This window comes from Narcine bancroftii, chromosome 8 (assembly GCF_036971445.1).
Source record: "Narcine bancroftii isolate sNarBan1 chromosome 8, sNarBan1.hap1, whole genome shotgun sequence".
NCBI lineage: Eukaryota > Metazoa > Chordata > Chondrichthyes > Torpediniformes > Narcinidae > Narcine > Narcine bancroftii.
This window is the reverse complement of record NC_091476.1, coordinates 156,872,652-156,898,160: the sequence shown is the minus strand read 5'-3', so window position 1 is coordinate 156,898,160 and position 25,509 is coordinate 156,872,652. Positions and strand designations below refer to the sequence as shown.

The window sequence follows — 25,509 nt, the reverse complement described above, 5'->3', positions numbered from 1 at the left end:
TAATACAGCAAAATTGATCCTATGTAAAAAAGGTTATAAATTTACGTTAAGATATCCAGCTGTGCTTAAAATATTTATCCCGGGGGAGCAAAACAGACTGTTCTCGGATCCGGAGGAAGCACGAGAATTTGCAGAATGGCTGCAGGACAGGAGAGATGAAGAGATGTAACAAGAAAGAAGAATGACAACAAAATACATATAAAGATGTAACAATAATGTATAAGTAAGAACTAAAGAAAGGAAAGAAAAGGGAAGAAAGGAAGTAAGGTGGGGGGAAAGAGGAAGAGCTTTGTTATATGTGAAGATAAAAGTCTTTTCTGGAGGGGGTTGGGTGAGAGAGAGAGAATAACAGTCACTGTGAAATCAGTTGACGCTTGCGAGCAGGTTCGCAATCCAAATGGAGAGGGGAGTTGTGGTTGCCCGGCAAGGGACAAGGAGCAACTCAGAGAGGTGGTGGGGGGGGGGGGGGACATTTGGGGTTAGGGAATTTTAGATGTGGGAGTTGTTGAAGTATTTTATGTTTTAAAAGTGTTGTCATACATTGAATTCAAAAAGGGAAAACTGAGAGATGAAAATGGGTAAAAGGGGGATTGTGGTGGTGAGAAAGCAGAAATGAGGTGGAAACAGAATATGAGATGGCCATGTTGAACTATATGAGTATAAATATTAAGGGAATATATAACCAAATTAAATGAAAAAAGGCTATTAAATGTCCTGAAAAAAGAAAAAAATAGACACAGCATTTGTGCAGGAAACACATCTAACTGAAGTGGAACATAATATATTAAGGAGAGACTTGGTATGGCACGTAGCGGTAGCATCATATAATTCAAAAGCCAGAGGTATAGCTATATTAATAAATAAAATTGTACCAATCAAAATAGAGGAGGAAATAATAGATCAACCAGGGAGGTATGTAATGATAAAGTGTCAGATATATTCAGAATTCTGGAATTTGATCAATATATATGCACCTAATGAAGAGGATCAAAAGTTTATACAAGGTACTTTTTTGAAGATTGTAGATACGCAGGGGAATATATTGATAGGAGGGGATTTTAACCTTAATTTGGATCCAATGTTGGATAAAACTGGACAAAAGGCTAGCAAAAAGAATAAAGTGGGCAAATTTATGGCTAAATTAATGCAGGAAATGAAACTTATGGATATATGAAGGAGGCAGCACACAAGGGAGAAGGAATACTCATATTATTCGAGTAGGCATAAAACATACTCAAGGATTGATATGTTTTTGTTGTCGGCCCATATTCAAGGGAGAGTTAGGAAAACTGAATATAAAGCTAGATTGCTATCTGATCACCCACCCCTGTTATTAGCAATAGAACTGGAGGACATTCCACCAAGAACATATAGATGGAGGTTAAACTCCATGCTACTTAAAAAGCAGGAATTTAGAGAGTTTATTGAATGCCAAATTAAAACATATTTTGAAATAAACACAGAATCAGTGAAAGACAAATTTATATTATGGGACACAATGAAACCCTTCATTAGAGGGCAGATAATAAGTTATGTAACTAAGATGAAAAAGGATTACAATCGGGAAATAAAGCAGTTGGAAAGGGAGATAGTAAGTACAGAAAAGGAACTAGTAAAAAAGGGATGATATAAAGAAAAGGAGAGAATTGGCGGAAAAAAAACCGAAACATTACAAACGTATAAGGTGGAGAAGAACATAATGAAAACAAAGCAAAAGTATTACGACGGGGAGAAAAAACACAAAATATTAGCCTGGCAACTTAAAACAGAACAAGCTAAAAGAACTGTATTGGCATCAAGGAAAAAAGGACAAACAAATTACATATAATCCAATGGAGATTAATGAGAACTTTAAGGAATTTTATGAACAATTATACCAAACTGAGAACGAGGGGAAAGATGATAGAAGAGTTTTTAGCTAAAATTGAACTGCCAAAATAGCAAGAAGAGGAGCAAAACAAACTGATAAAACCAGGATATATTAAAAAAGCTGCCGAACAATAAAACACCTGGAGAGGATGGATTCCCAATAGAATTCTATAAAACATTTAAAGAGTTATTAATTCCTTCTCTCCTGGAAGGAATGAACCAGATAGAAGAAACAAAACTTGCCAGATTCATGTAAGACAGCAATAATTACAATAATACCAAAGACAGGGAAGGATCCACTAACACCAGCATCATATAGACCACTATCTCTACTTAATATAGATTATAAGATAATAGCAAAATTATTAGCAAACAGATTGGCTGACTGTGTACCAAAAATAGTAAAACAAGATCAAACTGGATTTATTAAGAAAAGACGAACAGCGGATAATGTCTGTAAATTTATTAATCTACTTCATGCAGTTCAAGGAAATAAAAAGCCAATAGTGGCTGTAGCTTTAGACGCAGAAAAAGCCTTTGACGGGGTAAAATGGAATTATTTATTCAAAGTACTACAGAGGTTCAATCTACCAGAAAAATATATTAATTGGATTAAAGTATTATATAATGGACCATTGGCGAAGGTAGCAGTAAATGGATATGTAATGAACCGATTTAAATTAAGTAGGTCAACTAAGCAGGGATCTCCCTCACTATCTCCCTCACTGTTCACTTTAGCAATAGAACCATTGGCAGAACTGATAAGAACAGAAAATAAAAAAGGGATAAAAATAAAGGAGAAGGAGTATAAAATCAGTTTATTTGCAGATAACATCATAGTATACCTAACAGAACCAAAAATATCAATAAAAGAACTACATAAGAAATGAAGAAATATGGAGAAATATCGGGGTACAAGATCAACGCAAATAAAAGTGAAGCGATGCCGATGAGTAATGCGGATTATACAGAATAAAAGAATCACCATTTAAATGGCAAACACAAGCAATCCGATACCTAGATATTAGGTTAGATAATAATTTAAGCCACCTGTACAAATTAAATCAGCCACTAATAAAGAAAATGCAGGAAGACTTAGAACATTGTAAAGAATTACCACTAATGTTGATAGGGAGGGCAAATTATATTGAAATTAATGTCTTCCCAAGGATACAATACTTATTTCAATCGTTACCAATTCCCTTAACAGAGAAATTCTTTAATTAACTAAATAATAAGGAAATTTTTATAGAAAGCGGGGAATCCGAGGATAGCGTTAGATAAATTACAGAGAGGTACAACCAAGGTGGTTTGCAGTTACCAAACTTTAAAAATTATTATAGAGCAGCACAATTAAGGAATTTATCAGACAAGGGAAAAACCAGATTGGACTAAGATAGAGCTAGATAAAATAGGGGAGAAGGTACCGGAACCTATACTTTATAAGTGGGATGAAAAGCTGGTACAATATAAAAGCTCACCAGTACTGCATCATTTACTCAATATATGGAAGAAGATTCACTTAGAAAGGAAAAAAACAAATTACCAACTACCAAATTATTATTGATGCAAAATCAGCTAATCCCTTTTACAATAGATAACCTTTCCTTTAGAGAATGGGAGAGAAAAGGAATTAAAAGAATAGAAAATTATCTTTTGGTAAATAATTTATTAACATTTGTACAAATGAAGTTCAAATATGGAATAACTCATGGTACAATGTTCGCATACCATCAACTGAAAGCCTACTTAAAGGATAGATTGGGAAACAGACTGAGATTACCAGCAGCTTTGAATATGTGATTACAGAAACAATGATAACAAAAAGATTTATAACGAACATGTACATCAAGCTGCAAGAGAAGGAAAATGATGAAATAAGCTATAAACCCAAACAAAAGTGCGAAAAAGTTTTAAACATAAAGATAAAAAATTAAACATGGAAAAAGTTATGCTCTAGAACTATGAAGAATATAATAAACACAAGGTTACGCATGATACAGTATAATTGGTTACCCAGGTTATATAACACACACCAAAAGTAAAAAAAAAAGGGATCCAACATTATCAGATAGATGTTTTCACTGTAAGAAGGAAATGGGAACAACAGTACATGCAATTTGGGCATGTGAGAAAGTGGAAAAGTTTTGGGCATGTGAGAAAGTGAAAAAGTTTTGACGGTGTAGGCTCGATGGGCCATTTTTGGCCTACTCCTGTTCCTACTTCCTATGTTCCTATGTAAATCAGGTATTAAATCACAAAAAGCAACACCAAAAGATCCAGAGATCTTTATTCTAAGTAATATAAGTAAAGAATTAGGCTTCAAACTGGATGAAGTGCAAAAAAGATTTATTATGATAGCCTTAGCTGTAGCAAAAAATGTATAATGTCAACTTGGAAATCAGAAGACAGCCTGAGAGTACAGCAATGGTACATGGAAATGAATAAATATATTCCATGGGAAAAAATAACATAATTAAAAAAATAAAGTCACATTATTTGAACAAATTTGGGAACCGTACATGGAACATTAACAGAGAGGGCTTGCCTCGGACCTCCACCCCCTAAAATGATAAGAAGACAAAATGACTTGATCCAGTGTGCAAAAGTAGATGACACAATTTTCTTGTTTATTTTCATTGTGTGATGACATTGTTTAATGGTTTTATTGTATTGTATATGTTGAACGTTTAATGGGTATGGAGGGGGGTGGGAAGGTAGGGGGGAAAAAGGAGAGAAAATGCCACTGTGTATATTTAAGAGGAAAATGTTTGTATGTATTTTGATTGATATGGTTCACACTGTGAAAAATTAAAAAAATTTAAAAAAAAACAAGAGCAGCTCAAGGGAAAAAAAATAATTTAGCTCAAAAAGAAATATATTTTGCAGCTAACAGGAAAACTCCAACTTATCTATTAGGTTGTATGCATAATGTTAATTGAAATGAATCATTAGAGAGATATATATTAATTCTGACATTGGTTTCTAGTGATGGGACAAAGTGAGCATTTGGAATTCACAGGCACTTTTTCCCTCCAATATCTTTTACTTAACTGACCCAAATCTTGTTGACTATTTCTTCCATAAACACCAAGTCTTACTGTTTTGTTTTAAATTCTAATAGCTTATAATCAATGCAATTCCACAACCCTCTAATTTACCAATATTCTTGCTTCCTTTCTACTGGGCAAAGCAAAAAATTGATTTCCTAGTTTGAATAAAACTTGCTCACTTTGTTGTTTCTTAGGTACAGGATAAGCTCCTCTGATTAGTTGCTGCATTTCTGGCGTTTGAAACTTCTTCCTGATTGGGTCCAGCAACTTATTTAACACAATTTCCACAGAATTCTTCAGATCCCCAGGATGAACAATCTGAGGAGAGAAAGAGAATGTTTTAATCCATTAAGCATTACTGCTAACTAATGTTTTTCATGTAAAGCATCTGTCACAAGCTGTAGATACCTGTATTATTGAAAAGCTTTCAAAGTAGAACCATACAACAATTACAGCACAGAAACAGGCCACCTCGACCCCTCTAGTCTGTGCCGAACCACTTTTTTTTGCCTAGTCCCACTGAACTCCACCCAACCCATAGCCCTCCCATCCATGTATCTGACCAAATTCTTAAATGTTAAAATTGACCCTGCATATACCATTTCAACTGGAAGCTCGTTCCAGACTACCACCAGTCTGTGTGTGAAGAAGTTCCCCCTAAGCTTTTCCCCTTTCACACTTAAACCAGGTCCTCTGGTTTGTATCTCACCTACCCTTAGTGGAAAAAGCCCGTCTACATTTACTCTGTCTACGCCCGTCATAATTTTAAATACCTGTATCAAATCTCCCCACATTCTTCTATGCTCCAGGGAATAAAATCCACACACACACAAATAAATAACAGATTTAACATTTGGTTTAACAAAAGGAATCTTTTTTAAAATCACTTGATCACGGAAGTCATTTTCGAGTTCATCATATTCCACGTAGGTCTTGCTGCCTCCCCACTTTTCATCTCTCAAAATTACAAACTCTGAAAGAGAATAGAAAAATTAACATTATTAATAGTCAGACAAATAACCAACTAGTTTTAAAAATAAACATAGCAAACATCAGCTATTCACTTTAGGTTTTGACCCTCCATACACCAATGCCATAGAAAATCCTTATCCTCATTCAAAATTAACTGCATAGAATGCTACAGCACAGAATCAGGCCCATTTGGTCCATCTAGTCTGTGCTGAACCATTTTTTTTGCCTAGTTCTATTAATCTGAACCCAGTGCATAGCCCTCCATACCTATCCCATTCAGATGCCTGTCCAAATTCTTATTAAATTTCTTATTAAGCTGGCAGCTTGTTCCACAATCCCACCACTCTGTGTGAAGAAGTTCACCCTAACTCTCAACCCATGTACTCTGTTTTGTATCTTACCTACCCTCAATAGATAAAGTCTTTCTACATTTACTCTGTCATTCCCCTCTTAATTTTAAATACCTCTATCAAATCTCCCCTCATTCTTCTACACTCCAGGGAATAAAGTCCTAAACTATTTAACCATTCCCTGTAGCACAGTTCCTGAAGTCCTGGCAACATCCTAGTAAATCTTCTCTGCATTCTTTCTATCTTATTGGTTTCTTTCCTGTAGTTCGGTGACCAAAACTGCACACAATACTCAAAATTTAGCCTCTCTATTGTCTTACATCCTAACTCCTATACTCAATACTTTGATTTATGAAGGGCAAAAGCTCTCTCTACAACCCTATCCACCTGTGACACCACTTTCAGGGAATTATGTATCTGTATTCCCATATCCCTGTTTTACTGCACTCCTCAGTGCCCTAACATTTCACCATGTATGTCCTTTCTTGATTTGTCTTCCAAAAATTCAATACCTTACACTTTTCTGCAATAAATTCCATTTTTAGCCCATTTTTCCAGCTGGTTCAGATCCCTCTGCAAGCATTGAAAACCTTCTTCACTGTCCATAACACCTCCAACCTTAATGTCATCTGCAAACTTGCTGATTCAATTTACCACATTGTCATCTATATCAATAATCTGATGATAATAATAGTCCCAGCACCAAACCCTGAGGCACACCATTTGTCACAGGCCTCCAGTCTGAGAAGCAATAAGCCACCGCAACTTTCTGGCTTCTCCTGTCCAGCCATCGTTGAATCCAGTTCTCCACCTCACCATCAATACTTTAGTGTCTGAACCTTCATGACTAGCCTCCCATGTGGGACCTTGTCTACAAGGCCTTTGACCACATCCACAGCCTTTCTTTCATCAACTTTCCTGGTACCCTCCTTGAAAAACTCTAAGATTGGTTAAACACAACTTAACATTCACAAAGCCATACTGACTATCCCTAATCAGTTTCTGGCTATTGATCTGTAGCTATGGGCATTTTAAATATTTCTGCCAGAGTCCTTGCAAATTCTACACCAGCCTCCCTCAAGGTCCAAGGGAATATCTTGTCAGGTCCTGGGGATTTATCCATCCTTATTTGCTTGAAGACAGCAAGCAGTTCCTCCTCTTTAATCTGTATGGGTTCAGTGACCTCACTGCTTGTTTTCCTTACTTCCAATGACTCTGTGCCTGTTTCCTGAGTGAATATTTATGAAAAAAATATAAGCTCTCCCCCATCTCTTTTGGCTCTACACAAAACTGACCACTCTGATCTTCAAGGGGACCAATTTTGTTCCTACTATCCTTTTGATCTTAATATACCTGTAGAAGCCCTTAGGATTTTCCTTCACGTTGTCTGCCAAAGCAACCTCAAGTCTTCTTAGTCTTCCTGATTTCTAGGTTGAGGTTTTTCTTGCATTTCTTATACTCCTCAAGTATCTCATTTGTTCCTGCTATACACCTCTCTCTTCCAAACCAGATCCGCAATATCTCTCAAAAACCAAGGTTCTCTATGCCTGCTAACCTTGCCTTTAAGCTTGACAGGAACATACAAACTTTGTACTCTCAAAATTTCACCATTGAAGATCCTTCAGTTACCTTGCACATCCTTGCAGAAAACAACTTATCCCAATCTACATATTTTAGATCCTATCTCATTTCCTCAAAATAAGCCTTCCTCCAATTTAGAATCTCAACCCGAGGCCCCGACCCATTCTCCATAATTAACTGGAAACTTTTTTTTAAAAGATAGTTAAGTAAGTACACAACCTTTTATCCGGAATTCCAAAAACCGACACCCTCCAAAAACCGCCATTATGATCACTGGGCCCAAAATGTTCCCCTACACATACTTCTGTTACCTGTCTTATCTTGTTCCATAAAAGCATTGTCTCTAGTTGGTACCTCCATATATTGATTTAGAAAACTTGCCTGAACATATTTGACAAACTTCAACCCATCCAGCCCTTTTATGGTATGGGAGCCACAGTCAATACGTGGAAAGTTAAAATCTCCTACTATCATAACCTTGTTTCCTGCAGCTGTTTGCCATCTCTCTACAGATTTGCTCCTCCAATTCTCGTTGACTATTGTGCAGTGTGGCAATATCTTTCATGGTCCTCACCTCCACCCATATAGCCTCAGTAGACGAGACCTCTGGTCTGTCCTCCCTGAGCACACTTGTGTTATCTTCCCTGACAAGCAATGCCACTCTTTCGCCTTTCATTCTCTCTTCCCAAATGTGTCCCCCCCACCCCTCCCTCCGTTCAATCACATCTAAAGCGACAGATGCCCGGAACTTTGAGGTACCAGTCCTGCTCCTCCTGCAACCACGTTTCACTAATGTTACAATGTCATAATTCCACATGCCAGTTCATGCTCTAAGATTGTATGCCTTTCCTACAATGATCTTGATTTGAAACAGATGCACCTTAGAAAATTTCCACCACATACAACTCTTTGACTTCTAATGGTGCATGCAATTTTCACGTCATATTTTCCCTCCTTCATTCCTCTATATCTGCTCTAGCACTCTGGTTCTATTCTCCCTGCAAATCTAGTCTAAACCCAACAGAGCAGCACTAGCAAACCTTCCCTCAAGTATATTTGTTCCCCTCCAGTTCAAGTGAAAAGCAACATGTCAGAACAGGTCCCACTTTCCCTGGAAGAGAGCCCAAAGATCCATAAAGCTGAGGCCCTCCCTCCTGCACCATGTCTTTAGCCACGTGTAAGTTGCATTATCCTCCTCTTTCTAACCTCACTAGCACATGGCATGGGTAGCAATCCTGAGATCACAATTCTGGAGGTCCTGTCCTTCAACCTCGCACCTAACTCCATGAATTCTCCTTGCAGGACCTCCTCATCCTACCCACGTCATTGGACTCTAGGTGAACCACAACTCTAGCTGCTCACCCTCCCTCCCAAGAATGCCGCAAACTCGATTTGAGATATCTCAGACACTGGCACCAGGGAGGCAACATATCCGGGAATCTCAATCCCTTCTACAGAAACTCTTATATGTCCCCCTAACTATAGGAATCCCCTATTCCTACAGCTCTCTTCTTCTTTTCCCTTCCCTCCTTAGCCACAGGACCAGACTCCGTGGTGAGACCTGATCGCCATGACTTGTCGTGGAAGGTTGTTTCCCCCCCCCTCCCCCCAACGGTATCCAAAATGGTATACGTCATTGAGGGGAACAGCAACAGCAATGTCCATCACTACCTGCCTGTTCCCTTTCCATCTTCTGTCACCCATCTACCCTCCTCCTGCCTCCTAGGTGTGATGGCGTCCCTGTAACTCATCTATCACCCCCTCTGCCTCCCAAATGATCTGGAGTTCATCCAACTCCAATTCCTTATCTCAGCTTCTTGCAGATGAAGGTGTCAGGGATACTGCTGGCTTTGTGTTTCCAACCATAGAATAAAGAATAGAAGAAAATAGGGAATAAAAGCCATCTGTCTGCTCAAATTTGACCCACCATTCAATAAGATCATGGCTGATCTACGATGGCCTCAACTTCTCTTTTGTTCCAGTCCCCGATAACCCTCAAGTTTTCTGTCTTTCAAATATTTATCCATTTCCCTCTGAGGCAGATAATTCTAGATATTCACAACCCTCACGGGAAGTTTAGGGGAGACATCAGGTGTAAGTTTTTTTTTGCAGAGTTGTGAGTGCCTGGAATACCTTGCCAGGGATGGTGGTGGAGGCTGAAACATTAGGGGCATATAAGAGACTCTTGGACAGGTATGTGGATGAAAGAAAAAGAGGGTTACAGGATAGGGTGAGTTTAGTACCTTTTTTTAAGGAATATATAGGTCAGCACAACATTGAGGGCCAAAGGGCCTGTATTGTGCTATAGTGCCCATGTTCACATTTATGTGACCAGCCTCTCAGCTTGTAGCTACGTCCTCTAGTTTGTGATTCTTCCACTGGTGGAAGTGCCTCCAAATCCACCCTGTCAAGCTCTTATAAAGCATCTTATGTCTGAAAAAAGATCACCTGTTATTCTTTTAAATATCTAAAAATACAAACTACTCATCCTCTCTTAATCAGACAAGACATTCAAACTGCAATGGCAGTGTCAGACTTTCATCTAAGTCAACAAAAGTTTTTAAAAAGGTCAAAACATTACAAATTTTGTGTGGAAATTATGGGAAAATTGCTAAGAGTTGATTGACATTATCCTGCATAATTGACACCAGCATTTGTGCCTTTATGGTGAAATTTAAGACTTTTATGTTAAGAGTCTGGCAGCTGGGCAGTTTGCTGATAATGTAGTTCATTGTGATATTGGGAAGGAGCGATGACTTCACTCAGGTTTGGGAATCTGTCGAAAGATCCTGCATGAAATGCAAGTTCGCATGGGAAATCCTCTGCCCATCATTGCAAGGGAGGAAACAAATGCAAGGAATTTTTGAAAGTAAATTATTTTAAATATTTTAATCAATTCTTCAGATGGAATTAATTTTCTACAAACCCAATAACATTTTAATTTTTCCAGTAATTTTTTTTAAATCTCTGAAACATTCAGCTTTTGACAATTCCAGATATTGGGGGAGCAAGAAGTCTGTGAATATTTTCTCCTTAACCAATCAGTCTGAATAATTGTGAAAATAGCATTGCAACTCTGAGAAAACAGTGCAGAATCAGCTTTCATCACAAATACAAGGTAAACTCATCTCACCTCCATGTAGTGGAAACAAGACATGTCTCACAAAGGACAAAACACCATTGTTCTCCACGTTGCCAGGTTCACAGAATGCCCTTTTGAGTTTCTTTTTTACATCTTCTTTTTTATCCAGCAAATCAATTTTGGATTCCTGAAGGTAATAATCACCACAAGAAATCAAAATGATTGCCAAAAATACATCAGCCTATGAATATATCAAAATATTTGTATATTGTTTTCTGTCTCTTGCTCCATTTTTCATCCTTAAACTTTGTACAGTGGAACCCCTTAACGCGAATCCGGATATAACATAATGAATCATTTGACTCGGGTGTCGGGCTGCTGCCAGGAGCAGGTACAAATACTTGGGGCTGCCGCGGGGACATGGGATTGCCACAAGAAGTATGGATGGTTGTTTTACTAAAAATTAATTTGTGTTTTAATTTTGACTGGGGTTCCACTGTAACACTACCAAGTTCTTCAATTTGTATAGGAAAAATGTCTGCACTGTTTTTATACCCTGACACAACTTGAACTGTAGAATGAAAACTTCCTCAAAATGTGCTGGAGCACATTGAGGTTAAGAAAGAAAAGGTGTTGGATCTTCTTATAAACATTCAAATTGATAGCCCCTGGGAACGAATGATATACCACAGGTTACTTCAGGAATCAAGGGATGATATTGTTGGACTGTTGGCAATGTTCTTTGCTTTGTCTCTGGCCAAAGGAGAGGTACCGAAGGATTGGAGAATGTGGTCCCCTTGTTTAAAAAAGGAATAGGGAGAATCCGGGGATTTCTAGACCAGTGAGTCTTGCGTCAGTGGTGGGCAAGCTATGAGAGAGGATTCCTAGGGACAAGAATAAGCATTTAGAGAAGCAAAGACTTCTCAGTGATAGTCAGCACGAGCCTAAATGAGCTTTTTAAGGAAGTGACAAAAGAAATTGATGAAGGTAGGGCATTAGATGTGGTGCAAATGGATTTTAGTAAGGCATTTCACAAGGTCTCCCATGGTAGACTCATTCAGAAAGTCACGAGTCATGGGTCCATGGAATATTGGCTCTGTGGTTTGCAAAAAGCAGAGGGTAGAGGTAGATGACATGTATTCCGTCCAGAGACCAGTGACTAGTGGAGTTTCACAGGTATCTGTTCTGGGTCCTTGAAGAAAGGCTCAGGCCCGAAACATAGATTATATTCTTTACCTCCTATGGATGCTCCAAGACCTGCTGAGTTCATCCAGCATTTGTTTTTTTAAATACAATCACAGCATCTGCAGACTTTAGTGTTTAACTCCTATCTGTTCTGGGACCCCTGATCTTTGTGACTTTTATAAATGACCTAGACAAAGAAGTCAGTAAGCTTGAAGATGACACAATGGTTAGCGTTTTGTGGACAGCGTAGAAGGCTATTGTACTTTACCACAGATACAGAGAGGATGCAGAGATGGGCCGAGAAGCAGCAGATGATGTATTTTGGAAAGTTGAACTTGAAGTGGAGTACATGATAAATGGCAGAACTCTTAACAGTGTGGAAGAATAGAGGGACCTTGTGGTGCAAATCCATAGAACTCAAGTTGGCTGTGCAGGTTAATAGGGTAGTTATGGTATGCCTTCATTAGTCAGGGGATTGAGTTCAAAACTGTGAGCTAATATTACAGCTCGATAAAATTCTGGTGAGACCACACTTGGAATATTATGTTAGGGTATGGTTACCTCTTTTCAGGAAGCGTGTGGGAGTTTTGGAGAGGGTGCAGAGATTTACCAAGATGTTGCCTGGATTGGAAAATGTGTCTTCTGAGTCAAGGTTAAGAGAGCTCAGTCTTTTCTCTTTGCAGTGAAGAATGAGAGGGGATAAGAGATGTCTACAGGATTACGAAAGGCAGAGGGTGGACAACAACTTTTTTCCCAGGGCAACAGTAGCATAAACCAGAGGAAATCTGTAAAAGATGAGGGAAAGGATGTTTTGAGGAGAACTCGGACATCTATTTATCCATCTGCCTATTTATTTTTTTTTTCAGCAGAGAGTAGCTTGTGCCTGAATGCACAAGATGGTGGCAGAGGATGGCACAATCAGAACATTAAAAAGATTCAGGCATATGGATGCAACAAAAAAATAGAGGGTTATGGTGTGAAGTAGGGAAGGTTTAGATTGTTGAGTAGGTTTCTATAGGTTGGCACAACGTTGTGGGTCAAGAGGCCTGTAATGTTCTATTCTAAAATTGAGTCGCTTAATGTAAAAAAAACCACAATACTGGATAAACTCAGCAGGTCAAACAGTGCTTCCTTTTCAAGCCTGAAATGTTGATTATGTATCTTTTTCCTTTGTTATATAAAATACAGTTCAACTCCAATTATTCAAAATCAGATTCTCTGAAATCCTGCTTCCCAAAATTTTTTTCCGGAGCCAAACTGACTGGGTACGTCAGGCTCACAGAGGCGACAGTTGCGAACTTCAGGCTCCCGGCGCCTGAAACACCACTGCAGACCTTGGGCTCCCAGCAGCGGCGACAGCAGCAGGGGGCCCCTGTCGGCAGCAGGGACCTCAAACTCCCAGGCAGGAGCAGGACCCTCTGGCTCTCGGCATGAGTGGAGCCTCAGTGCTTAAGTGTCGGTGATCAGCAGTGGCCAGCAGTTTTTTTGGTTAAAATTAAACTTTATTTTGTTGTTTGTTGTTGTATAAACATTGTTACAAGTGATTTGCTGTTGCTACTGGGCTGTTTTTTTAAAAAATGACCAGTTCTCCAAACAAAAAAGTTCATCCCAAATAGGCTCAGTCCCAACCATTTCGGATAATCGAGTTGTATTCTATATGGTTTGATCTACTGAGTTTCTCCACCATTATGTTTTTACTTCAACCAAGGTGTCTGCAGACTTTCATGTTTTACTCTTGAGCTGATTTACTCTGGAACAAAATGCTATCAGTAGACCTGTCCAATCCAATAGGAAATGAATATGAATAGGTAATAAATACCTCTTCAGATGAGCTCATTTTTCCTCCAGTCAGGCCTGGGACCATGGGATTCATTAAATGAATACGCTTGGCATAACCAAGTGCTGGAAGGTACTGAAAAAAAAACAATTAAAATGTAAATATATTTACATATTAATTAAAGATCTGAAAATTCTACAACCAAGAGGCAGTCAACAGTTGAAAATGAAAACAGCGTAAAGTTGACAAAAAACTGTTCGTGAGGCAGCTAGCGCATCGCTGCTAGTGAGCCCAGCGACGGGGGTTTGAATCTGGTGCTGGCTGTTAGGAGTTGACATGTGGACCTCCTCCAGGTGCTCTGGTTCAAAATGTAGGTCAATTAGGTGTAATTGGGTGGCACGGGCTCATGGCTGAAAGGACCTGTTACCGTGCTGCATGTCTAAATTTAAAAATCTGAAAACACAATTATGTAACACATAAATTTAATACACATTTATGTATTACGACTTTAGTGCTTTATCACCAAACTATCTTGCAAAAATTACTAACATATGATTCGGATTATGCTCAAGACGACGGCTACCTTTATGAATACAACTTTTTAATTACTTGAATTAATTAAAACACAATTCAAAATATGTAAGCCAATGAATCTTCTCCCAATTATCTCAAAAGTACAAGGAAAATGTTATATTTCAACACACTAATCTTTTGCTTTACCAGAAACCAAATTAAGTTGTACTTATTTCTTGTTCATATATTATCATTTGAGTTAGCATCTTTAAGCAATAAAGCTAATAAACTAAATTCAGTTCATTATGGATTTTGAAGTTTCCAAAATGAATATAACACAAAATATTTGTCAATAATATTTATAAAAACATAATGCAGTTAGTAATGCATCTGATCAGCTCCAAGCATGCTATTTGTGAAGTTATCCAGTGAGGAGAACAGAGAAAACTTGTCCTTACAAAGCATCTTTTTGAAGCTCTGGACATCCCAAATCACTATTTCTAATTAAGTACTTCTGAAGTATTGCAGGAACAAAGGCATCAAGATTATACATTAAGGTTCCAAAACAGTATTATCATGTTAAGAGTTGACTGAATATGTGTATCAGTGCACTTGGTATCTCCATACTTTTAAATATTACTATGGGATTTTGGTTTAGTATCTTTTGCAAACTAACCTAGATTTTTGAGTTCTAGCATCTCAGATGGGATATTCTTAGTGTAACTGAACAACAAAAAAAAACTCATTTAGTAACATAATTCTTCAAAATGCACTTTTTCCAAAAGAAAAATCCCTCTTGAGCTTTGCTGAGTATCACTTGTACTTCAACTTGAAATTTATACTCTAACTTGCAATACACCTCTGAAAGAAAATTCTCATACATAACTTTGTTAGTAACAATCATTTTTAAAATGATCATTAGGTACTAGGACATATTTTTCAACAAGTACAGCAATCTAACATTTTCAGAGAATTGTTCTAGGAAAGGGCATTTGGCCCATCAAGTCTTTCCAGTTCCTAGAAAAATAGCTCATCGGACCTGTTATCCTGCACTTTTACCATTGCAATGCAAATTATTCTCCCTGAAGTGTATATCCAACTCCTTTTGGAAAGCATTAATTCTCCAGTCAGGTTGAATCAAAATAAATAGCCCCTTTCACACCACGAGTTAACCCTCCAATATCGCAGGTCAAGTCGCGCGGTGTGAAATGACCAGGAAGGGCGAGTCAATTTCAAACGGGCTGATACCACGTGGGGTCACGTATCAGAGCAAGGCCGAGTTAACTCACTAATCGACTTCTGGCGGTGTGAATGTTTACTCAACTTACCATGCTTAATGACATGCTTGTATCAGTCTAGCTGTTGTATTTCACAACGCGGCCCTCTGCCCCGTTGCCTGATCCCTGCTTCATGACAGCCCCACCACCCCACTCTCTTCCTCCTCCATTTCCCTCTCTCCCCACCCCTCCCTCCCTCTCCCATTCCCCCTTCCTCTTGCCCATCTCCCTCCTATCAGTCCTACATCGATACCACCGCCCAGCAACATCCCGACAGCCCCGTCACTCTGCTGCACAGTTCTTCACAAAAACCTGGAATCTTTTTTTAGTTGTACAGGTACATGATCCTTTATCTGGATTTCTAAAATCCAGAAAGGTCCAAAATCCAGTAAGTGGGGAGAGAGGCAGCTGGTGCTTGGGGGAGGCGGCCAAGGGACCGGCACTTGGGGGGAAGCGGCTGGGCGACTGGAAGGGGATGGGGGTGGAAATGGCAGCACAATTAGAGTGGGGTTTCCGAAATCCGGAAATATCCGAAATTCTGAACACACTGTCCACCTAGGGTTCTAGATAAAGGATCGTATACCTGTATTGCTATTCCTGGTGCCAGCATAATACGAGCCACAAGAATGCCCAGAAGCAAAATGAATGTATAGATCAATCTAGTAACTGTAGAATTCTTGGAATTGGGGCAACAGCTGCATAACAAACAAGGTGCACTGCACAGATGACACCAGGCTACTGAGAGAGTACACAGTTAAAACAGCACCCATTTTCCCACACTAACCAAGCATGAATTGAGCTCCCCTTCACAGTGCAAGTCCCACGAAAGCAGCCACCACTTCCTCTTCAAATAACAGTAGCACTACCCAGGGGAACAGCATGAAGGTTCCCTTCCAGGATGTTCTCCTACCCCAGGGATGCACTGGGTGTGAAGGCCATTTAACAGACACATCCCAAGGTGCCCTAGCAGAGGAAAGTGCGGATCGCCCGCCACCTGCTCCACTCAAATAGTTGGGGTTTCTTGTCCACTCTCTCCGCTCTGGACAAGGTGCACCCTTTCAGGCTGAACTGAACAAATGGAATTCAGTTTCAAAATGAGATAGGCCATTCTCTTACAATGGAATATGCTGCAGCAAACTTGGGTAACTCAAAGATTGTTTCTTCCCCATGAAAAATGCTAAGTGAGCAAGTTGGGCACTATTATTGATTTGACCAAAAAAGAACAGGTTCTAACTCAGCGCCGTTCCCAGCAGAATTATGCTCAATTGAAAAAAAAAATGTTGTCAACCTAATTATGGAAGGGTGAATTACACCAATCAGAATCAGATACAAAGGCTAATAATGTTATGACAAAAGAAAAGTGAATGTTCTCACTGGAGAGGGAATAGAGATGGTGTTTATCATTTTATACTAGGGAAGGGGATTTTCACAGGTAACTGATTTGATATGTATGAAAAAAATTATTAGCCATGAATCAGTTGGCGGGGCTGTCAGAGCTCTGTACGTAATACGTTACTCATGACATCACTATTGGAGGCGGGGGGACCCCCCCCCACCTTTAAATCTCGAGTTGCAGAATTACCTGCAAATAATGGTGCAGTGTGAAAGGCTTCCAGGTTCAACTTGCCCTGTAATTTTTCCTGTTTCCTAGAAGGGCTGGCAGCATGAAAGGGACTACTGAATTCCAGAACCTAACTACTCTCCAAGTAGAGTCATCTTCTTGCATCTCCCAATCCACAACTCATTTAATAATGAGAAGTCTCTCCCCCTCCCCACTCAGCTATCAACGTGACTTGTATATCTCTAAGAAGTCTCCTCTCAATCTCTTGGCACCAAACCAACATACTCTATCTGCATTCTCTCAAGAACTTCATGAGGTAGCACAGACTCGTAGGGCTGAATTGGCTTGTTACAGAGTTGTATGTCTAAATTTTTCAAAAATTTAAATTTCATATCCAATCTAAAGTATAACAGCCAGAGTTTGATATTAACTATTTTAATTCATTAATATTAAAATAACTCTAAATTTTGAAGGTAAAAATGTACCTTTTCTGCAAATGTGAATATTTTCCTCTGATCAATCCCACCAAATTGTGCATCAACCTTCAAATACTCTTCATCTAAGGCCTAAATGGAACAGAAAAAATATCAAAACAAATGTTAATGATCAGGATTAAAATAGAAATTTTTTTTTTTTAAGTTTCTATAAAAAAAAAATTGAAGGTTTGAAAACAAAGAACCCTGCCCATAAACTGAACTACTTGTCACATGGGTTCACTGCAACATTTGAAGAGGTAGCATCACATAGATAACTATTGTTTTGAACAGACGATAATGGCTGCGATTTTATTAAACTATAAATGACAAGTGAAAAAAGTCAAAAATGATTTGAAAACTTATTTATAACCCAAAAATTTGTATCTGATAAGATGAAATTCCTATCAATATATTGATAACTCATAGATTTAGGTGAAAGGACTTCCCTCAGATCAGCTTAGATTGTGGCTTGCACAGAAATATAATTCTAACCCCCTTTGAAGGGGTTTATTAAAGTCATCCATTATGAAACTCAGAAGCAAACATCTTTAATTTACTTCATGATTATCAAAGGTTTATGTGCCACTCATTGCCCCACCTTGTACATGCCCCTTGTTTCCCATAATTCCCTTTCCCACCTGTAATCCAGGATACAGGAGACCACTGAGTAATGGATGTTCCACTTGTTTAACGACTTCAGCACCAGCCTTTTTGGCATCATGTTGTGTCACCACAGAGGACAACTTGTACACATCTAAAGTGTACTCCCTGAAAACAGACATTTTTGCAATTGGAGAACTTATGGCATCCAAACAGAATAAAGGCTTTCAATCTATAAAAAAGACAAAATAATTTCTATTCTTCCTTCACTTCGATCATATGTTCATCTCACCTGCTTAACTGATAATCAGTTCCTTTCACAAATTTGAGTTTTTCGGTTTGTATACCTATACTTTCCAGCATTGCTTTTATCATATGCTCATAGTACTGTGTTCTCAGTTGAAGTAGATCCCAGGGAGCTTTCATGTTGTCCAAATATGCATGCAAATCAGCAAATAAAATAGTTACCTGAAGAATAAGAGAACATGTAAAGATTTATTTAAACAAGTAATTTTGCAAAGCAACTTCTGTTATTTTTGTAAAGAATTTATATAGCTTTCTTCAAAAATATTCAGATACTGAGATCCAAAATAATTCTTCAGAAAGCTACATCATGATATTTTCTGCTCTTAAAACTTTCAGTATTACTTTGAGACATTCTGAATCTCCCATATCTAGCAAAGGAAGAACAGAAACCATCTCCAATAAGCATCAAAAAGACCAATGGTATCATCTTTGGTCCTGGAGACAAATTCTGCTCCCTTAAACACCAATTCCACCTTTTCCAACAGACTTTATTACCAGACCATTTGCTATCTTGTTACAATAAGTAAGCTCTATTTCTGACTTCTGTGTCTCCTCCATCTCAGAATCATATCACCTTAACTCCACTATCACTTCCCTCTGGCACTACCCTGTATATGGTACAGAAATCTTCTCTGTCCAAACTGAACTATTTTAATAGACCCCAGAGACTTTTCATTTTCTAATCTTGGTATTAAAAAGTTTATCCAAAGCTTTATTAACCGAATCCCATCATACACCATTTCAGTCATACTATATGCTGGCTACCCAATGCCCACACCTCAAATTGTTATACTAGTATTAAAATTCCTTTCGTGTCTTGTCCTATGCTTTCTCTTCAATCTTTTCCAGCCCCATTCTTTTCCTCCAATTCTGCTTATCTGTCTCTAGCAATCATTATAAGAAAATACAAGAATGCCTCTCCTGAGTCAGTCCTATTATTCAATAAAACCTGTTTTTATTGAAAGCCAGTATTCAATATAATCAATAAAATTTTCTGATGCTTATTTGGTCAAATCAATAATAGTGCCCAACTTGCTCACTTAGCATTTTTCATGGGGAAGAAACAATCTTTGAGTTACCCAAGTTTGCTGCAGCATATTCCATTGTAAGAGAATGGTCCATCTCATTTTGAAACTGAATTCCATTTGTTCAGTTCAGCCTGAAAGGGTGCACCTTGTCCAGAGCGGAGAGAGTGGACAAGAAACCCCAACTATTTGAGTGGAGCAGGTGGCGGGCGATCCGCACTTTCCTCTGCTTAGTAACTCCTAATGCTTAGCATTTCCCCAACTCCATCTATATCTTTAATTTTCAAAAATCTAAGGTTCTTGGGTTTAAAATTAACAACCAAACTATCAACTATTATTTGCAAAACAGGGTTTTTAATTTCACTTCCAAAAAGGGAACAGTTCTGACTGATATCAATCATCAAGACACAAGGTCACAGATAATAGTTGTATCAACTTCAAGCTCTAGATTTCTCTCCATAAATGTCACTTCTTTCCTTTTCTGGGACATTTCTTCAAGTGTCACCTATCTTCTGATTTTTTTTGTATTAAAGCAACTTTTTTTACCAAGTTAAACAATTAATCTGAAATATGTGAGTTGCCAATGTACAGGTATTGAAGTGCTGTCTAGGACCTTCCCGATATTGAGAAATCATTGATGGAGTTTTCAATTATTGACCAGTTACAGTGGACATCGGAAGTGCTGAGATAAGACTACCAGCTTTCTAAACAAGGTAATCTAGAGTAAAATGATGAAGAATTTTAGTTTTACTTTGAGCTCCCCAAGCCCAAAACTCATGAATTCCCAAAAACAAACTCTTTTGATCTTTATGACAGTAATTAAGATCATTGTTGGAAAGCTTTTTATCATCTGTCCTAATATCCACTTATTTGGGTTGTCGTCAATTTTTGTTTAACTATTTTGGGTTGTTTTACTCAGTTAAATGTGTTATATTGTGAATGATGCTACTGTAATCAATTCAGATGGAGTAGCATGCATGCAAGGACCAGCAATAAATATTAAATCCAGGTCTGTTGTCTGAACCATATTAAATTCATGAAGAACAGTCCAATATATTGGCACATCTTGTTCTATTTGTGTGCTTCCTCACCTCACACCCAGCTTTCAGGAAGTCAGCAATCTTTGACATTGGCACAAAGTATGCTACATGAGGTTTTCCAGTTGTAGCTGTTCCCCAGTAAACATTTAAGTCTCGCTCCTGCAGAATGGAATGCAACTTATCTTCACCCAAGACCTCCTAGAAAATGTACAACGAGCTTTGTTGAAATATTTATGTTTATGAAGTATAAAAATAATTTCTCTGAAATGTTCCAAAATATGAAATAAAATTAAGTGGTTAGAGCTTGAAAACTTAACATGCAGACATTAAAATGACTGATTGAACAAATAGAAACTGGAGGAACTCAGCAGATCAGGCACCATCCTTGGAGCGAGATCGTTAATACTTCTGGCTGGGATTTTTACATTAATTTAATTTAGGCATACAGCTTGGTAATAAGCCCTTCTGGCCCATGCCGCCCAAATACCCCCATTAACCTACAACCCTCCCCCCCATATATATATTTTGAAGGGTAGGAGGAAATCAGAGCACCCGATGGAAACCCATGCAGACACAGGGAGAAGCTCCTTATAGACAGTGCCGGATTCTAACCTAGGTCACTGGTGCTGTAATAGAATTGTACTAACCACTATGTCAACTGTGTCATCCAAAATTGATGTTTCTGAAAATGATTGATCTTCAAAATGTAATCAGTTATCCACTGATTTCAGTATATGGACTTTCTGTACCAGGAACAATATATAAAATCTTTGGCATAAAAAGCCAGAAACAATCATTTGTTATCCTTTCCAACCTATTTACCATTAGTTTTATACAGATTGTAAGGTGAGCTTTTATAATAGATATCTATTTACAAGTTCATGAGAGAGCGTTTTTAAGACCACATTCAGCATTCGATTGATGGTTAAAATATTCCTATGCTTGTTCCTCTACCAATAATTTCTGGTAATCTAATCACTGAAGGAAAAAATACTCATCTTAAATCATAATTGTAAAGTACCTGCAAGTTCCTCGTAATAAGACTGACTTTTTCCTTAACATTTTTGTTTTCCCCCATGATGATCTGTGATAAACTGGGAAAAAAAAGTTTTATTCAGAACATTATTCCCACTAAAAACTTAACATTGTTCACAAACTCTTCCAGTAAGCGTAAATCTCCCTGGCTCACTATTAATGCATAGATGCTAATTCAAAGGCTCCAAAAATGTGTAGATCTGTATTCAGTACTAAATAACATCAGGTTGGGGGTGTTGTGGATGTTGTAGAAGGTGCTGTCACATGTTCCAAGATACAGTGATAAAGTTTGTTCTGTGAGCAATAATGTACCTCATACATAGTGCAGCAAGTAAGAAAGCACTGAAGTGTATTTACAGAACAGCAGGAACACAAGGTAACTCTTGTGAAGTTCATTTAGGAGTCTGATAATACCTGGAAAGAAGCTGTTTTATAATCTGGTATGACATGATCTCACTTATAAATGTCTGAGGGAGTCAAGTTTATTGTCATCTGACTGCACAAGTACAACCCATGAAAGAGTGTTCTCCAGTCCTCGGTGCAAAGCAAGGAGACACACAGCCCGACCTAACACACATCCATACAAACAGGACAAGTATTCATATATGTACATAAATAAATAAATAGTTTCGTAAACATGAGAGTCTCGGACTGTTAGTGCGAGCAGTTCCTTCGGTTGTTCAGCATTCTCGCTGCCCTTTGGAAGTGGGGGCGGGGGGGGACAGGGTGAAGGTCGTGTGTGGCTGGGGTGGGATATGTCTTTGTATACGTTGGTGGCTTTTCTGAGGCAACAAGACTCATAGATGGAATTGATGGCAGGGAGGAGGCACGAGTGATGAACTGAGCCAGGTTCACGACGCTCTGCAGTTCCCCGAGATCTTGTTCAGAGCAGTTCCTGCACCACGCAGGAATGCATCCTGACAAGATACCTTCAAAGGTCGAAGTGCCAGTACCATCAAAACATATTGGAGGCATCCGGCAGATCAAGCACCATCTGTGGAAAGCAAATCTGAAGTTTCTGATTAAAGGATTTGAAACTTGAACAGTTCAAGCTTGTTTCTCCACAGATGTATCCTGTGTTGAGTGTTTCTGGTATTTTCTATTTCAAATTTCCAGCATTTGCAGCCCATTTCCAGACCCACTAATGTGATTGCCTATGTATGTCCTCTCCAAGTCACTCAGCATTTAGGGTGGGGCCTTGCCCGGCCACAGAAAAACCTTGGTACAAGCTCCGCTTGGTCACCCCATGCCTCTCTCTGGGTGTTCAGCAAGCCCATGCCGGCTGCGCCTGTCCTGACAGGGCCCCAGCTCCACGTGAACCAACCGCACCGCATCTTCCAGCTGCTTCAACATTTGGAAACACCGAATACCACCACCCCCTCCCCTACTCCTCCTCCTTCCCCCTTCCCCCCTCCCCCTACTCCTCCTCCTTCCCCTACCTCCTCCCCCTCCCTCCCTCCTTCCCCTCCCTCCCCTTCTCCTCCCTCCCCCTTCTCCTCCTTCCTTCCCCCCCTACTCCTCCTCCTTCCCCCCTCCCCTACTCCTCCTCTTCCTCTTCCCCCTCCCCCTACTCCTCCTCTTCCCCCTCCCCTACTCCTCCTCCTTCCCCCCTCCCCCTACTCCTCCTCCTCTTCCTCTTTCCCCTCCCCCTACTCCTCCTCCTTCCCCTACCTCCTCCCCCTCCCTCCCTCCTTCCCCTCCCTCCCCCTTCTCCTCCTTCCTTCCCCCTCCCCCTACTCCTCCTCCTTCCCCCTCCCCCTACTCCTCCTCCTTCCCCCTCCCCCTACTCCTCCCTCCTTCCCCTCCCTCCTTCCCCTCCCTCCTTCCCCTCCCTCCTTCCCCCCCCCCCTTCTCCTCCTTCTCCTCCTTCCTCCCCCTTCTCCTCCTTCCTCCCCCTTCTCCTCCTTCCTCCCCCTTCTCCTCCTTCCTCCCCCTTCTCCTCCTTCCTCCCCCTTCTCCTCCTTCCTCCCCCCCCCCACCATTTTTTTTTTACCGTGCGCAACTTGACTTCGCAGTCTTCCCACTGCCAGCGCTTCCTCGGGCAGCTCGCGTTCTTGGATTGCATCAGCCGCAGCACGCCGGCAGGCGCCTGCGCAGACGCGCACACGTTTCACTTCACGGCGCCTGCGCGGACTCGAAGCTTGATGCGCCTGCGCGGACTCGAAGCTTGATGCGCCTGCGCGGACTCGAAGCTTGATGCGCCTGCGCGGACTCGAAGCTTGATGCGCCTGCGCAGACGCGCTCCCGTTTCACTTCACGGCGCCTGCGCGGACTCGAAGCTTGATGCGCCGGCGCAGGGCGCTCTTTGACTGGCAGGGGAGTAGTCCGAGAACCACCCCTTATTATTTACAATGGTGAGAAAGCCTCGAGGTAGATACGCAGAATTATACCGGGAGGGGTATGTGCTTTTATAAACTGCTTATGGTGCGTGGGATTCGTTGGCGAAACCTTTTATTTCTCATCTCACATTGTACACAGATGGTTACTGGGGGAACCACCTTGACCCCTCTGGCTGAGACCTTGCTGGAGCCCTCTGAGCCTTATCTCAGTCCTCTCTGAGATCACTCTGAAACTTCAGATTTACTGTCAAATTACATACGTGCCATCACATGCAACCCTGAGATTCTTTTTCCTGCGGGCGAGGCAGAATTACCACTTATTGGTAGTGCAAAAAAAAACTACATAGCATATACATGTGAACAAATAAAGGACTGTAAACAGATAATGAATGTGAACAAACTGACTGCAAATCAGAGAGAATTTAAAAATCAATAAAGTGCACAATAAAAGACTGATTAGGTTTGTTGTTGAGGAGTCTGATGGTGGAGGGGTAGCAGCTGTTCCTGAACCACTGGTGTGGCACCAATACCTCTTTACTGATGGCAGCAGTGAGAACAGAGTGTGTGCTGGGTGGTGTGAATCCTTTTTTTTAATTTTTTTTATTTTTCACACCATAAATCACATTAGCCATGATATACACTTTTTCTTTTTCACACATATGAGTGGAGGTTTCTGTTCTAAGAGGGTCATGTAGTTTTGCAAGCAAAGAGAGAAAAAACAGGCTTTTCTCTGGGAGAGAGAGAGAGAATTCAGTTCTGCAGTTCCACAGCCAGCAGCAACAGCTGGGACTGGAACAGGACAAGCTGGCAAGCTTGTGGAAAAATCCTATTTGGAAGATGGGTTGTGAGTGCTTAGTTCAGCCTGGTCAAATCCCTTTGTGGTCCATACAAGAAGAGAAGACTGGCTGCCTAATGTTTCACTTGCAATAAGAGAAACAAAAAGGAACTCGTGGTGACCTAAAAGAAAGAGGTTATCATCTGGAAAACCCTGATGGGGCAAATTTCTTCGGCAAGACATTGACATCGCTGATTAAAAGGGTTCAGTTTGGGTCCAGGAAAAACAAATCTCTCCCTGAAAACCGACAAGAACCTCCTGAGTGGTAACCATTTACCTTTCAAGCAGCAGAGCCTGGTGAAATTCATATATGTTAAATTCTGTGCACAGTACAGCTACACAATCCTTTATCCAGAACCCTTGGGGGACAGTGTGCCCCGAATTTTGGATTTTTCTGGATTTCTGAAAGCCAGATTTAAACCCACCCAAATTGTGCTGCCATATCCACTTCAACCCCCCTTCCAGTCACGCTGCCATTTCCCGCCCGACTTGCCCTGTTGGTACCTCCCCTCACCCGCCCAACTCACGCTGCCGGTCTCTCCCCATCGCCCACCCGACTCTCGCTGTCACCCCCCCCCATCGCCCGCCTGACTCGCGCTGCCATCTCTCTCCCCACTTGCCGGATTTTGGAGC

At 40.1% G+C, this 25,509-nt stretch overlaps 1 protein-coding gene across 4 annotated transcripts in view; it reads right to left on the bottom strand.

Moving 5' to 3' along the window:
- Positions 1 to 23,803, bottom strand: part of LOC138741452 (tyrosine--tRNA ligase, cytoplasmic-like) — a 59,740-nt gene extending 35,937 nt beyond the window's left edge. For 3 of the 4 annotated variants that reach the window (XR_011343505.1, XR_011343504.1, XM_069895576.1), the window contains exons 1-10: positions 23,696 to 23,803; positions 21,689 to 21,761; positions 20,719 to 20,865; positions 18,589 to 18,764; positions 18,335 to 18,464; positions 17,706 to 17,786; positions 13,912 to 14,004; positions 10,959 to 11,094; positions 5,810 to 5,895; positions 5,102 to 5,240 (exon numbers count right to left, since the gene is read on the bottom strand). Coding sequence is in view for 2 of the 4 variants with exons in the window: in XM_069895576.1 (XP_069751677.1) it covers positions 5,102 to 5,240; positions 5,810 to 5,895; positions 10,959 to 11,094; positions 13,912 to 14,004; positions 17,706 to 17,786; positions 18,335 to 18,464; positions 18,589 to 18,764; positions 20,719 to 20,865; positions 21,689 to 21,745 (1,045 nt within the window). In the remaining 2 variants the exon portion in view is untranslated. The remainder of the gene's footprint in view (positions 1 to 5,101; positions 5,241 to 5,809; positions 5,896 to 10,958; positions 11,095 to 13,911; positions 14,005 to 17,705; positions 17,787 to 18,334; positions 18,465 to 18,588; positions 18,765 to 20,718; positions 20,866 to 21,688; positions 21,762 to 23,695) is intronic. The other variant, XM_069895577.1, reaches the window with a different exon arrangement.
- Between the last annotated feature and the right edge of the window lie 1,706 nt (positions 23,804 to 25,509).